The following is a 15,395-nucleotide window of genomic DNA, read 5'->3' as shown; positions in this document are numbered from 1 at the left end:
ATGACAGCTCCTTACTGACCAGTATGGCATAGTTCCTCTAGTGCATGAGGCTGAGACTTAAACCTGGAGGACAAGCAAAACTAATTCCTCTTTAAACTGCAGAGTAACCTTTCTTGAAAACTTTAATGGTGCCTCATAATGCATTTTGAAACAGGAATTAATTTTGCTGCTAAAGAAAAAGAAAAGACACTCAGAATCCCTTTCAAAAAGAGCTTTTCAAAATGGGTCCTCTTTCAAGTTGCAATGGTCTCTCTTTCTTTCTTTCTTTCTTTCTTTCTTTCTTTCTTTCTTTCTTTCTTTCTTTCTTTCTTTCTTTCTTTCTTTCTTTCTTTCTTTCTGTAAAAAATTCAAGATGTAATGATTTTTCTTTCTTATAGTAAAAAATTATTTTTCTCTTTGGTTTTACTAATCCACCTTCTGGGAATGAAAACTTCCAGTGTCATGTTCTCCTACAGTTAGCAGAGGCACCTTAATTCATCTGCTGTTTTTTTGAAGAATAGGTCCTACAATAACAATGGTGCTATTTCTTCCTTTTTACACCCCCTCTCCCCACTTTCCTCTCCCTTTTTAATAAGGAAAACTGAAAAAAAAGGTATCTTACTGCAAGAACAGCTGCTATTGGTATGGCTGCATTCATAAAAACTGGGAAAGAGAAATAAAATAAGCATCAGATTATAGGAAATAAGAAACACTAAAATAATGCAGTTATTTCCAATTCAAGTAATTAAGATTCCCAAAGGAAAATTAGTCTGCAGGAAGAAATTTCCTTCCCTGATAGTCAGAGATCTTAAACACATCAACAAATAAGCCATAGAATTCTCTCATTTGTCCACTCTACTAAGCTGGGATAAAAATCATTATGTGCACAATTAATATGAAACACAACTAAAACATTACTCAACCCTTCTACATTGCAGAAAACACAATTTTTATGAAGAAAATATAATTTATCTTTGTTGCTGTCAGAGCTGCCAATATTACCTGGAGCCTCCTTACTATAAAGCAACTCCTAACTGTAATGTCACAATGATGGTAAGAGAAAACTTACTGCAAAAAAACCCCAACAATATGTATTTTATCCTTTTGAATTTCTGTGCTATGTATTTATCATACCTTTTTATTTTAATGACATTACACACAGACAAAAATGTCACAGGCACAGCTGTATCTCTCTTTAACTGAAGTTGGGAGGAATGTTGACATGAAAAAGAGGATAATTTTCCAAGCCCTATAAACACAGTTACTTACTGGAAAGAGATGTATGAAGTGCAAAGGTTTTGAGACTGGTGAGCTCTTTCATTCTCGTTTCTTCCACACTTTTACAAAATATGTGCTCCCAGGCATAAAGCTTTAATAGCTTAATGCCTTTGAGTATCTCATTGGTTTTCTTTAATCTCTCAGTAGAATAGTCCTTCAGTTCAAGAGAAAACCAGGGAAAAAATTTATAACTGTTTGTAGTCTTAATGACAACCCTCTTTTCCCCTCACTTCTGTTGTTAGATTCATTTAAAAAATAATTTTGTTCATTTGTGATTTTGTACAGGTGCCATACTAAGAGGAAGAATATAAAATCTCATTTTCTTTGGAGGTATTAAAATATTTGCAACCACTAGGGGAAATGGTGTCCATAACCATAGACAGAAACCTAAATGGGTGTATTTGCTGATGCAAGAATCATTCTGGGATCTAGCTGTAAAAATAAGTGAGATATTTATCAATGTATTTAGCTAAATTCCCCTCATCAGAAAACAGTAATGGTAAGTTTTGGTAAAATCATAATCCAAAAGATGTTACGAGTCAGAGGAAGGCAGAATAGAGCAGTAGGAAAGTGAGATTATTTCTGAAACGATGCAAAGATAAGTCCTCTGTACAATTTTTACAGGTTACAAAAATGGGCACAACTCAACAGGATTGAAGTGTGCTGACAATTAGATCCATGCATCAATAATTTGCCTATCGAATATTAAGATAAAAAGGATCTCTAAATATTTGGCAATTTAAACATCAAAGGCTTATTTAAAAAGTTCAAGGGTCACAGCAAGAAAGTTAAAAATTAGACAAAAGAGCAGAAAACATTTCTAACTGGTGAACTAAATGAGGCAGAAAAATAAACTTACAGCACTGAAGAATTTAGATATGAATATATAATAATCCAGCAGTGCCAACTGATTTTTAGAAAATACCAAAGCTTAGGCAGAGAGTAAAATGTCTCTGGACTTTACAGAGGGAGGTTGTGCACATTCTTTAATACTTTTCTGCTATAATTTATCAGTTTTTTGCACTGTTTGCTAACATCCCATGAAATGCAACATCTGCATGTGGGAATAACACCCTTCCATGGAGTGGAATTCAGACAAAATTGTGCAAGTTGCATTAAAAATACTCTTTGCAGAGAAGGCAGGCCAAGGCCCACATACTTTTTTGAGATTCTCTTCTGACAAATTGTGGGGAAGGAAGAGACACTGAGCCACAAGAAACAGACAGTGACGGACAGTGCAACTGAGGGATGGCCTATCCAAATGCACACAGTGGTTTTCACTAACTAGAAGAACAGAACCCAGAAACCCTGTTCTCATTTCTGGATCACAAATATCACTGAAATAATTCACTTACAAGAGTGCTCTTCTGAGCCTCAGCCAGCTTGGTGGCTATGAAGTACTGGATAGGAGCTAAGAGCACAATGACAGCTGCCCCAACCAAGGCACTCACTCCCAGCAGGTTATAGAGGAGGATCACACCCATTATTATCTGTGAAGAGAAAAGCAACACAGAAAGAAAAAAAAGAAAAAAAAAAGTCGATTTCAATATGCCTGAACCACACCAAGAGAAAAATGTTTGTTCTTCTAATAAACACTTAAATGGTTCATAGGAATCAGCTGAGCCCATACTTCAGGAGGTCACATTTGGAAAGTGTGGGAAATAAACCCAGAAGCCTTTCTTTTTGACATTAACTAAATAGTTTGTGTTAGTGCCTGGTAGTTCTAATTCCAGACTGGGTTTCCACAAAACTAAAGGAACACCAAAATGATGGTGCTTGCCCAGAGGCATTTTACAGAGCTCCTGGCCTCAAGTCCTGTTTACACTAGAGCCCCTTACCTCACTCTGGAAGTATTCAGAGGTCTTAAGGCTGTCATGGATCACAGTTGCATTGTGTTGTACTGTCCCTGTGCAACTGCAGGCAGAGGGACATCACAGACAGGCACTGAAGCACGAAGCAGATGTGCTGGGGCTGACACAAACTGAGCTTGGGCATCAATACCATGCAGCCCTGGAGGAAAATGCTGCCTTAGCCCTGCAAAGGGTTTGGGAACACTTCCTACAGAAGGTTACCTGGGAATGGCTGTCGTGTGACTCCTGTGATTCTGGTTCCCGAGTTAATTCAAGCTCTGCTATATAAATATTTCTATTAAAAGCTCCACTTTGGGATAGAGTGATGTCCTCAGTGATAAGAGGGCATAGAGAATTAGTTGCCTATCTCATACTTTAATCTCTTAAACAAGTCTGTCTTTAAATCTCCCTTCTTATTTTACAACATCAGAAGTAAGAATCAATGGTGTTTAACATTTTTAAAGCAATATTTAGCTTTTCAGGGTCCTGTACTGCAAATTACCATACCTAGCCATAGCAATCAGATCACATGTTCATTTAAATAACTTTCAAAGTATTGATAGCAACACTTCCAGCCACTTCACAGGATGTGAAACAGTGAAATGAAACCATATATATTATTTCTAATTTCTGTTTCCATGTAGCCTTTTTTGCCTTTTTTGACACTCTAAACCCTACCCAACTCATTAGTAGTAGTAATTACTGACTAATGAAATAGATTACTGATGCAGCTTCAGGAAATTCAGCAAAACAGATCTACTATAAGAGTTGGTTCTACCACTTAAATTTTTTTTTTAATGTCAGTGGGATCACCATCAGGTAAGGACTATGCCAAACACACCCTGAGCTAAAATTCTGAAGAGGCAACAGGAGTCCAAGCTTCAGGGAAAATTAGCATGCCTCAGGTCATTAAGTCATTGGCATTTTTGAAAATTTCTTTCGAGCTAAATAATCTCAACCTACAGATCTGCCTCCATTTCTTTCCCAGCCTTGTTAAGAAGCAGGTATGTTCAGTGACTAAGTTGCTTAGATGAGGGCTCCTCTGAGCATTGTCAGTTTTCATGTCAGTCATGGAGCAGGATTCAATTGCTGTTGGTCCTGCCACAAAACCCAGTTACAAGTGGACACTGCAGAAACAATGCTTAGGGCTGATGCCAGGTGGCAAAATAAAAGCAGTGGATTTGTGTCAGCAGTGGAAGAAATATGAGTAGGAAAAAGGATTGCAGGTCCTCATTCTTCAAGTCACAGACATGGAAATCCTGCTAAAAAAATCCTCTCTCTTCACTGGCCCTTGGAAAGATACCTTTCCAGCCCTTGGGGCACCTTTCTGCTTGCTAATCTTAGTGGGAATTGCAGGTTCCCCTCTGGATTTTGTAGCAGTGTCCCAGACATGCACTCTCCTCAGTCAGGCTGGAGTATCTCTGATATCAGGCCCTAACTTGGATGCTCTACCTGAACAGGCATTGCCCACAGATTGGGGCACAGGAACAAGAACCACATTAATTGGTTGGTTTCTATGGCAACCAAGTTATTGATTTGTCCCAGTGTCATCTCTCCCATGGACAAGTTGGATGTAGAAAGCCTCAGGATCTTATTATATATCATTGCCTGTAAGAAAGGGGAAAAAAAGAAAGTTACTAAAATGATGTAATTATAAAAGAACTGTAGCAGTGGGGTGTTTCAAGCTGCATCATCAGCCTTTACCTAGGACAGCCCTTCTCCCAGTCTCTCACCTGAGACAAAGAGAGATGGAGACAGAGTGAGAGAAAGCACAAGAGAGAGAACTGACTTTAAAAAACTCCAATTCCTCTTAAAAGGTTTGTTGCTTAACGCAGACCTAAAATAGAACAAAAAATGACAACAAAATATCAAAATTTAAGAAATTGGCCAAAGAACCTTTTTAACAAGCATTTGGTGAGCCTGTTTTCCTGTGACACTGTCTGTCAAAGAGATCCTTGTTTCTGATAAGACAGGTAAATTTATGCTGTGAAGTTTGATCAGAGTGGGTATGTATTCCTTTGGGTTCCTCTCCATTATCTGGCCATTCGTCTTCATAAATTTTGCAGGAGTTTAACAGGGTTTTAAAATTAATCAGGGCTTACATCTACTGAATTTTAAAGGCAAATATTGTGAGCCCAGTTTGCAGTCATGATCAATCATCAAATGCTGCAGCTCTAAGGAAGTTTTAAAAATAATTTGTCCTTTTGGACCCATTTTCTTCATTAATAAAGTATATCCTGTCGAATTAATCAGAAATGCCTGATGAATTATACCAGCTGCATATGCTCCTAAGGGTCCCAATTTTGGTAAGTGGTAGTCACAAAAAGGAGTCACAAAAAGGAAATAACCAGGAGCTCTTTCATCCCCAAGTCTGTACCATCTATCCTGGGAGAAGGCAGAAAATGTTTGAAGCAGCTCCATCAATCAGAGAAAGCACACAAAAAAAAAAAAAGAAGCTTCCATGCTGAGATGATATTCCCATGGTTAGCTGCATCTGGCAAAACATCAGTTCCGGCTCCTGGATTGCTACTGCTGCCTGTGGAGCTTGGTCTGTGCAGAGCCCTGCTACACCCCATCACGTGCTGGGCTGTGCTGGCTCCAGTCCATAAACAAGGCTCTCACAGAGGGTTAAGGGATGCTGGGGTTACAGACACAGCCCTGCAGATGAATCACTGCCGTCCCATCCCACAGGGCTCTGGGCTAAAGGGCATAAATATCCAGAGTCATCACTGCCGACGCATGCACAGCGTTCCCATAAAACAAGGACACTCTGCAGATGGCTCTGTCCACAGTCAGCAGAAGCAAACTCATAAGCAAATGAACAAAGCTGATGCAGAGCCAAAATGATACTGCTGATCTTCATCTATCTCCCATTGTCTACAAAGATGTGTCTTCATATGCATGGGTTTTTATGGGTGTTAAACTTTGAACAGGTTAGAGTGATGGGATTAGTTTTTAGCAAAAGGAATTGGTGCCAGCAGTTTACCAGCACTACTTTTCCAGTTTTCTGTATAAAAATACAGCACATATCTTCTCTGAAACCATCATTTCAAGCTCAGTCTTCAGATGAAGAACGAGACAAATGAAAGGACAAAGCTGGAGCTGTTACTAGTGAATCTCCTGGCAGATCTTTGCTCACCAGTAAGGCACCCCGGAGGTTGATGCCAGTCTCTGTAGTCACATAGTAGGAGGCCTGCAGAAATGTCCTCTGCAGGATAAGTGCCAGGAAGAGAAGGACTGCCAAGACATAAACATTCCTGAGGAATTCCTCTGATGAAAGGTAGGAGTTTGATGGATCCTTCACCTGAAAAGAAAGAAAGAAATTATGCAAGTGCCATAGGAGGGATTGTACATTCCCAAGAAGCTGGAAACAAGCAAATTTAATCATTGCATTAGAATAAAACATATTGCTGGTGTTATGGGAAAGTTATAGAAATCAGATTTCTCACTGATCTCTATATCAAAATCATTTGGATACAAATTTAAAACTCCGCTCCTGTTCCAAAGACTGAGGATTGAGACATTTTGGCAGTTCTAAAATGATTTCGTTTTAGCAGGAAAGGAAGAATAAGATCACCATGTCTGCCATGTCTTTAGTTTCCCCATCAAATTGTGGTGATTTGTAGGATAGAAATGCTACTCAGTAGAAAGTAAAGCTCATTCCACCTGCCCCCCAGAGAAGCTTCAAGAAAATATTTTTTATTATATGGGATTAGTTATGTTGCACTTGCATATTATTGAAAGAATTCCTTCCACAAGTATAGTCTATGATAGCCATAAATTCTGAATAACATTAGACTATACATGCCAGTATTCCACACAAAATTAAATTTAAATGCCTCAATATGGAAGAGAAAAAAATTTTGTTTAAAGCCCTTTGTTTTCATTTTCTAGTTTTTGTGTTCACTGTTCTGCTCTGTTTCAGGCAGAAAAGGAAACAAATCTACCAAAATACTCCAAGGAAGACTGTTCCTTTGGTATTTCCGACCCAGCTGGAAGCAGGATGTACTGGAATTCTTACGGGGGAAAAAAAAAGAAAAATAAAAAAGAGAAGGAAGAAGCCTGTTCTACTAAAATATCCAGCCTGATTCTCAGATGAAAGGTATGGGCAATATAAGAAAGAAAGCAATCTGCCCAAGACTCCTTGAAAAAAGGGTTGCTTATGTGCATGAATGGTGAGATAAATATATTTGAAAACCTCTCTTTTAATATTCTGCTGCATATAACTTCCTCTTGTTTTCATAGGAGGGATATCATTAAGAAAATAACATTGTAGATAGCTTTTTTTAATGTATATGGAGTTCTCAGGAAATAAGGCAGAATAAGCATAAAATTAAATGTATTCACATTAATTAGAACTAGACAGAATTTAAAGAAGAAACGTTTAATAGCAAGAACAACCAAGAGAAAGTTTATCAAAATCCATAAATTAAAGGCACTTGCATTCTGAAATGTATCCAAGAGAAACAGTGACTGTCAGCAAGCCAAGTGCTTTCAAGATCTCCAATGATTTCAATCTTCCCTTTAGCCAATGCTCATTAAAACTTTAAAAAGCCACAACTAGCAGAGGACAAAAGATAAAGGAAGCAGACAAGGTACAGATTCCTAATTCTGAGATCCAGAAATTATTTTCAAGCTTTGTTTTTTCACCATGCAAAAAACCCCAACATTTTTGAAGGCACAAAAACATGCACTTTGCCTCGTAACTCTGTGGCTCAAATCCTGCATGTGCAGGTTCAAGGATGATAAAAAGCTTTATTTGATAAGCTGTACAATTAAACTCTCCTTCAGTGCAGGAAAGTCTGAAGCCAAATTGAGACCTCAGTCAAGAAAATTAATGTCAAGTGTGAGCAGCCAAGAAAAAGATATGTGGATAGTGATGATAGTCAAATACTTTATCTGGGGAGGAAAATGCTATTCCATTACATACCTATCTGCTCATTCAGAGATAAAACACTCCAAAAACTGTATGGAGATGTATCTCTGTCACAAGACAAATGCAGGAAAATGTCTTTGTCTTTTCTTCTCTGCTGTCAGTAAAATAATTTTACCTGTATCTTTTCATTAGTTACTCATAAATTCTTTTTCTTGTGATAGAAAATGTTCTGTATCAGAGGCTTGCTCAGCATTTAGATGTGATCCCTGAAAGTTCAGTCTCAGTGAAACTTGAAATTAGCACTGAACTGGCATCTCTTGTGCATCTCTAGTATCAGGAACACCATCGAGTAAAGTGGATACTTTTCAATTTCTCAGTATGTGCCAACACAGTTCATCACAGCAGCAATCAATACAATCAGCCACAAACAGGGACTGGCTACTGTCAGCTTCCTAGTATAAAAACAGATTTGAGAGAAGTCAAAACTGTCAGTGAAGTATAAACTGACAAATGGACAGGAATTAAGCAAAATTCCCATGCTGGATGCATCACTGAGGTACCACCAGTGTGTGTCCTGCCTGAAAGAAACAGGCACAGTTGAAGAGGAGCAGAAAAAATTGTTCCTTCTTCCCAGAACTGCTGGGATGACTCCATCAAGAGAGACAGCTGGGAGCTGGAGGGAGCCTCCACAACCTGTGTTCCATTCCTACACAAGTCTCTCATTGCTCAGGTTTATAACTTGACTGTCTCTCATAACAGAAATATTCAATTTGCTTGAGAGAAACAATGAAATAACACAGTGATGACCACAGACCTATCAAAGCATGCAGCCAGCTGTCTTAAATACCTGATATGGCTCTAAAACTACTACCAGAGCCTTTCAATTCACATTGTCAGGTTACCTTTTCTGTGGTGTTTGTATTATTGGTTGTATTCTGGAAGCCTTGGACAATGCCAGAAATGCAGAGTGGCCCAGCAAAGCCCAGCAGGTCGGCCAGGTAGCGGAAGGTGCTGCTGAGCAGGATTGGCCGTCCAAAAGCGCTGTACATGGCCAACCAAATGGAGGGACTCCGGTTTGGATGGTCCTCCACCTTTTTCTGGAAACAGAAACAGGTACCCAGTGAAATAAGAGAAACCTCCCAGGCTTCATATGGCATCATTCCTGTCTGGATGCCCAAAAGGTTCCTAAAAGGTGGTTTAGACCATGTGAGGCAGCAAATTTGCTGTAATTATCGACAGATTTCCGACATTCTTCACAGTAAATTCCAATTCTGCCTCCCCTTGGTAACTGTGGTTTCTCACTTCTATATCCCACCACTTTCCTCAACCTGTGAACACAGGAATGCAAGCAAAGATTATCATCCTGGCAGGCAGCCATTGTCCCTTGTCACATGTGTGCTCAGGGAAAGGTCTGACCTTTCAGCCCATTGCTCACGTGGTTAATCCTGGTTTCACAAGCTGTAAAGGCTTCTGATTGCAGGAAAAATACATGACAATTACAATAATATAGTTTAATTGAATTAATCTGGAATTTTTTCCATCTCTTATATGCATTCCAGGATGACACACTTCAACCAATCAATGATAACTGTGCTGAAAAAATGAAAGCAGCAGACCAGGATGGGAGGTAAGATTAAATCAACCAAGGGTCCTTTCTAGCCTTCAGATCTGTGAATTTACACAGTATCACAGCTCTTGGCTAAAACACCAGCCAGCAGATGTGGCTTTGTGTAATCAGAAGAGTTCTGATATCCCTGAGGTCCTTTCAGTTTAACAAAGGAAGAGTTTTACTGACCAGAGCCATGCTCTGCAGCATGCTTCCTTGCACTTCAGGCAGCAGCTTTTGACACTTTAAACAAGCATCTGTCATTTCTCAAGTAGCAGAGATGCCTGCAAGCTGCAAGCCAAGCCAAGCTCTCTTGAGCATTCACAGAGACATTTTAAGCACAGCCAAGCAACAACCACCCCCTGACCCAACAAGTTCACCAAAGAAAAAGCAAATGTGCCTGTAAACTGCCTGGCTGCCTCATGTCTTTTTTCCCCCCTCTTTTCTTAGTTTTTCCCTTTTATGCCATTTCCACAGTGAGATGGATTATATGCATGGTGCCAAAAATGTGCAGGTGGACCAGGTGGCTGCCAGAGACTGGGCCAGGATAGTGCCAAGGAGCTTAGGAAGGAAAAATGGAGTCAAATTAGAGCTACCATTTCAGAAAGGGGCGAGAAGGAAATTGCTTCCTCTGAGGAAAATGCACTCCCTGAGGAGGGAAAGAGCACAAGGGCCTCGTGTGAGTTGCCCAGACAAAAGGCTCTGAATATGTGGCCTAATGGGTTTTGAGCTTGAGTACCCTAAAAGGATTAATCGCCATCTTCAAATAAATGATTAATAACTTTAACAGCTTGAGAGCAGCTAAGCTAATTTATTAGGTAAATGGCTGCCATCTTTTGGGGAAAAAAATTGTTATATTGTTCTGGGCATTCAATTAATAGTAAATTTGTTAAATAGCAATGGTTAATCCTTATTTCTCCAACAATTTAATAGCCATTTTCACTGTTACTGCAATTCACACATTAGCCATCACTATATGAAATGTTTCCTTTTCATTGGAAAAAAATGCTATTAAATTATCTAATGTATTGCTAAACACTGTTTTTTCTTCTTTTTAAATCAGGACTTTGTATTAGCTGAAGCATGTAACAGGAAGAAGGGAGAAAGACCTTTTTCTAATAATAATTTCTTTGCCAGAATGGTCCTTGAGTGTTACGGGCTTGCATAGAATGTTGCGGTATTAATTAACGAGTCTGGGATGCTGTTCCCAGCTGTGCCACTTGATTTGGTTTTCCTTGTCTTTGTCAACTTCCTTTCAAATTCCTGTAATTTTCTCTACCTTGGGCACTCCACAGTTGGAATAAAGGGCAGTGAGACAGTGCTTTGTGATAAATCAAGTCACCTGTAAGTTTTGCCTCAGTAAATATGGAAATCTGACTGTTCCCATCATTCTGGAACTGGCAGTATAAGCCTGATACTGAAGGGCAATGCCCTGTCCCTGTGATTGATAGTTAACACAATTTCATTCCTCCTTTTCTTGGCCCTAATAGCTAAGAGCCATAGTGGCACATGAATAGCAGACATAGGAAACCAATGGTCCTTGACTTTAAAAATTGAATTTTCTATTAAGTGCCCAAAAGAAAAGGTTTCTATTGACCATCAGGACAAATTACACAGGATTCAGGCCAGTGGGGTAAACCAAATGTAATATCAATGCGCTAAATCTATTTTTGGATATGTGATATACAATGCACTGATATGCGGTGTGAAACATTTAGCCTGCTTCAATAGACACTGAAACAAAAGCAAGCAACAGTTCTGGAGGATCACTTTTTTTTTGGGGGGGGGGGCGGCAAGGGATGTAAATGGAATTATGTGAGAATTGATACTATTATTTCCATTTTCATAGCATGCAGAAGACACAGCAAGACAATGTCATGTGAGCTATCTCATAGGCATTTCACAATACAGAGTATTCAAGGTCGTGTTCAGCATCTTTCATTAAGGTGTGAGAAGAAAGGTTTGGGAAGGACAGGAGTTTTCTCTCTGCAGGGCTATGGAGCAGCTGAGATCTGCAGGCACAGGCTGGGGTAACCCCACTTAATCCAGGGGAGGCTGTGGGGCTCCCCTCACCAGCAGGAGATTAGTGTAAAATACACACTTGGAGCAGAGACAGTGGCATATCACCTCCTCCAGACTGCAGACCACACTCCAGTCTGAAGAATTTTCCTAATTCTGTGGCTGTTTTCTGGCCCACCCAGGCACAAGCCAATGCATTTCTCCACAGGAATGAACTGCAGTGAGTCCCACTGCCTGGCTCCATGGATTTGCTTTAGCCATTTGGTTTACTTTAACTTTATCTACAAAATACCAGTTTACTTCAGGGTTGCAGCCTGTTTTTGAATAGTAGCACAAATGTGCTAGAGGCTGTGGTAATCTCAAGGCTTTAAACAACTACAGAACACAAAATACCTGATGTAAGGCAGCATCAGAAATGTAAGTGTGACTGCATATGTAACATTTATGCAAGTGTCTATATGTGCATGATATGCACTGAGGGAAGCTACACACTGAAAGTTTGTGCTCATGCACAAGAGAAATGCACATTTACCTTGCCTTTTGGCATCTGAACTGCATTTTTGTGCAGGCACAGACAGTACCTACAGATGTGAACGAGCTACAGACAAATACTGGCACCCAGCTGTCGTGCCTGTCAAGAATGGCACAGACTCAGGCCCTTGGGCCACGTAGGTGCATATCTCTCTTTTGCCTCTTTAAGGGTTTAGGCACCTTAAGAAGCTGGTCTAAGGGATGCACCTCTCCTAGGTTGCTGTGTAAAGCTCGGTTCCAAAACTCAGTAGCTTTCTGCCTAAAGCAGCAGGATCTTGATCTCTGGTCTCTGTAATCCTCAACTGCAGAAGGAAAAAGAAGCAACCTATATCTATTAAGGTAAAAACAATTGTACTGATAATTGTTTCATCTCAGAAGGCACAGGAAGGAGCCTGCAGCTCCATTAGCTGCTGGGAGCAAAGAGCTGCCTATATGCATCCAGAAGTTTCCCTGGAAAATCCTGCCCTACCCAGAGAGTTTTCCAAACCATGGTTTCTGTACTGGGTCTGGCTGGGATGGAGTTAATTTCCTTCATCGCAGCCTGTATGGTTGTGTGTTTGGGACTGGTGACTAAACCACTGCTAAGACACCAGTGTTTTGGCTATTCTTGATGTGTGGTTTTGGCTATTTTTCTGTCTGGAAAAAAAAAAGGTGAAAATAAGTGTTTCCAGCTGAAACTATGGACAGAATGTCTTCCAGTTTCAAAAGTAGCTAAGATTTAAACAAATCTTTCACTGTTAAAATCTAGCAAGTGATCAGTCTGTTGTGGTTTTAGTTTCCAGTTGCACTCAGTTTGGCAACTCTCTCCTGCTATAAATTCACTTAAAACCAAACAGTAACTATTGGATTGGAACTTCCTACGCCAATGTTTCACCTTGGAACAAACAGTCCTAAGTTAAAAATTCCTAAAATGAGGATTTGATGAAAGCTGAAGAAATTCAAAGTGACACTTTAGCTTTCTAAGGCCGAACAGTGACATGGACATCTGTTATTACCTTTTGTTCCTCATAGGCTTCTTTGAGACAGACATAATTTGTCAGTGCTCTCATTGCAATTGGCAGCTTCCCAATGGCCTTCAGGTCCACAGGTTTCTTGTGAGCAGAAATAATGAGAGTGTTCATCCACCAATAAGTTGCCTTTGAGAGCAAATTGACAAATGGCTGCAGGAACCTCACCCCCAGATCCTGCAGATCCTCTGGAGGCTTTACTTTCTGAGGGTTCATGAAAAACACATACCTCTGCAAAGGAGAAAACAGACAAACATGGGCTCAGAAATTATCTTATTGATGGTAATTTTTTAGTAAAAACTATGTGTAAGACAACAACAGTCTCAAATTTGCTTTTAAAGGTAACTGTATGTGGAATTTGTGTGTAAAAAGGAGCATTTCCGTTTTGACAGATAACTGGCAAACGATTGAGCAACACTGGACGTGGATACTGTTCTGAACCCTATCAGTACCACCTATCTCAAGCTGAACAACAGTAAAAATGAATTATTGGGAAATAATTTTATTTTAAATGATCATGGGTAAGAACTTATGCTAACGTAAAAGATTCACTACATAAACAGTTCATTAGCACTAACACAGCACATATTTTGCAGATTGCATCCACCTATACCCTCCTCATGTGCACAACTATGCATCTATCTACACAAATACGTGTGCACTTTGTGTGGATAGATGCACACAGGCATGCACACACACCAAGCCCAGGGGATACATCAAGGACATACACATTAAAGAGATTTAAATCACCACTGATATCCACAGAATTAACCAAACCTTTATGGCTAAGCTAAACTTGGGCCTAAACTTGACACAAGCCAGAGTTCCTGGACTAAGGAGACATCTTCACCCCCATGATGCCACTGATATTTTTCTGGATCCTGAGGAAGAAGGCACATACCCTGACTCGGATGACATTGATCTCCACAGCCATCAGCAGCCCATAGAGGATGACCATAATTCCAGTGATGCAGAAACGCAACTGAGAAAAAGGCACCCCGTCCTGGCAGTATCTGACAAGCTTGATGGTTTTGGTGACAAAGGCCATTATCCAGTAAAGGAACAGGGCTGTAAAACAGGTGCATGTGCATAATTTAAAAATAAATTAATAAATAAGTGTAACTACGGCATTTTAGCTTCCATGGCTTGATATGGTGCAGGCACAGTGATCCTCTCTATCACCAGCCACTGTTTTCTTTCCTGGGCCACAACCCTTCAAACAGATCCACAATGGCAGATCTTCACACAGATACAAAACTCCACTGAAGAGGACTTAATCTGAAGGGGAACTTTGTTCTTATAGTGAAGGAAAAGGCACACAACTTGACAAAAGTCTTATTGCCTCTTAAAAAAAGCAGGGTGCATCCCAAGTGAGAATATGGAAATGCACTCATTTGGAAAAAGAGTTTATGGAATTTAGTGTTAGCCTGCATTCTGGCAGGGATCTGTCAGGGCCTGGTTCAGGTGGTTGAGTTACAGGCAATTTGTACAACACACTTGTATGGAACATTATTCTGTCACATCTGGTCTGACCATCTCCTGACTGAGAGAGCAAATGGGATAATCTTGAAATCAGCTGCAAAAGATGTTGAGAAAGAGCAGCATCTGCACAGGAGTTTGTGGTCAGATCATTATTCAAAGTGGCCTTTTGAAACAGCCCTTTTGAATGCAGACAAGTTTTTCCTCAAAATTATCACCCGTGTTAAAAAATACCTAAAAGCTCATGATAGAAATGACACAGGCACGCAAGGTTTTCTCTTTTGGAATAATTTTAAAAGTAGTTTTCAGTGTGTACCTTATGAAAGGTGCAATAACTCCTATGATACTACCATATCTGCAAGAGCAGAGAGTTATTCCTCTCTGTTTTAATATTCTCACACATTCCACCATCCTCCTCAACCTACACAAGCTGAGTTTGGCTAAAAACTGGGATTTGTAAGAGGACATAAATATCAGACGTAGACTTACCCAGCAGTAACTTTGGAAAGTTGGATGTTTCAATATTATGGTAATAGACTATGGATACAGTGGCAGCCACAAATCCCATTATAGCTGGTAGAAAGAGATGCAGGTGGCGTGATTTCATTTGTCTGAAAATAAAAACAATATAAATTAGTGAATTTAGTGCCTTTTTTTCACAATGGTGTGAAACCATAAGTGTTCTGCTAATCTATTGAAGAGGACAAACATGAATTTCTAGAGACAAAAAGATTTTTGTCCTCATGAGTGCTTAACTTTGACCAATAGTT

At 39.7% G+C, this 15,395-nt stretch overlaps 1 protein-coding gene across 1 annotated transcript in view; it reads right to left on the bottom strand.

The window, feature by feature from the left end:
* ABCC9 (ATP binding cassette subfamily C member 9) overlaps positions 1-15,395 on the bottom strand; it is a 62,236-nt gene that overhangs the window by 43,568 nt on the left and 3,273 nt on the right. Inside the window, exons 3-11 of the mRNA XM_066568431.1 lie at positions 15,115-15,236; positions 14,048-14,214; positions 13,135-13,377; positions 8,886-9,080; positions 6,247-6,411; positions 4,560-4,715; positions 2,613-2,747; positions 1,249-1,411; positions 602-642 (exon numbers count right to left, since the gene is read on the bottom strand). Of these exons, the coding sequence (XP_066424528.1) occupies positions 602-642; positions 1,249-1,411; positions 2,613-2,747; positions 4,560-4,715; positions 6,247-6,411; positions 8,886-9,080; positions 13,135-13,377; positions 14,048-14,214; positions 15,115-15,236 (1,387 nt within the window). The remainder of the gene's footprint in view (positions 1-601; positions 643-1,248; positions 1,412-2,612; positions 2,748-4,559; positions 4,716-6,246; positions 6,412-8,885; positions 9,081-13,134; positions 13,378-14,047; positions 14,215-15,114; positions 15,237-15,395) is intronic.

Source organism: Molothrus aeneus, chromosome 32 (assembly GCF_037042795.1).
Source record: "Molothrus aeneus isolate 106 chromosome 32, BPBGC_Maene_1.0, whole genome shotgun sequence".
In the NCBI taxonomy this organism is placed as follows: Eukaryota; Metazoa; Chordata; class Aves; order Passeriformes; family Icteridae; genus Molothrus; species Molothrus aeneus.
Note: the sequence above shows the minus strand (reverse complement) of the source record. Positions and strands in the feature narration are given on the sequence as shown.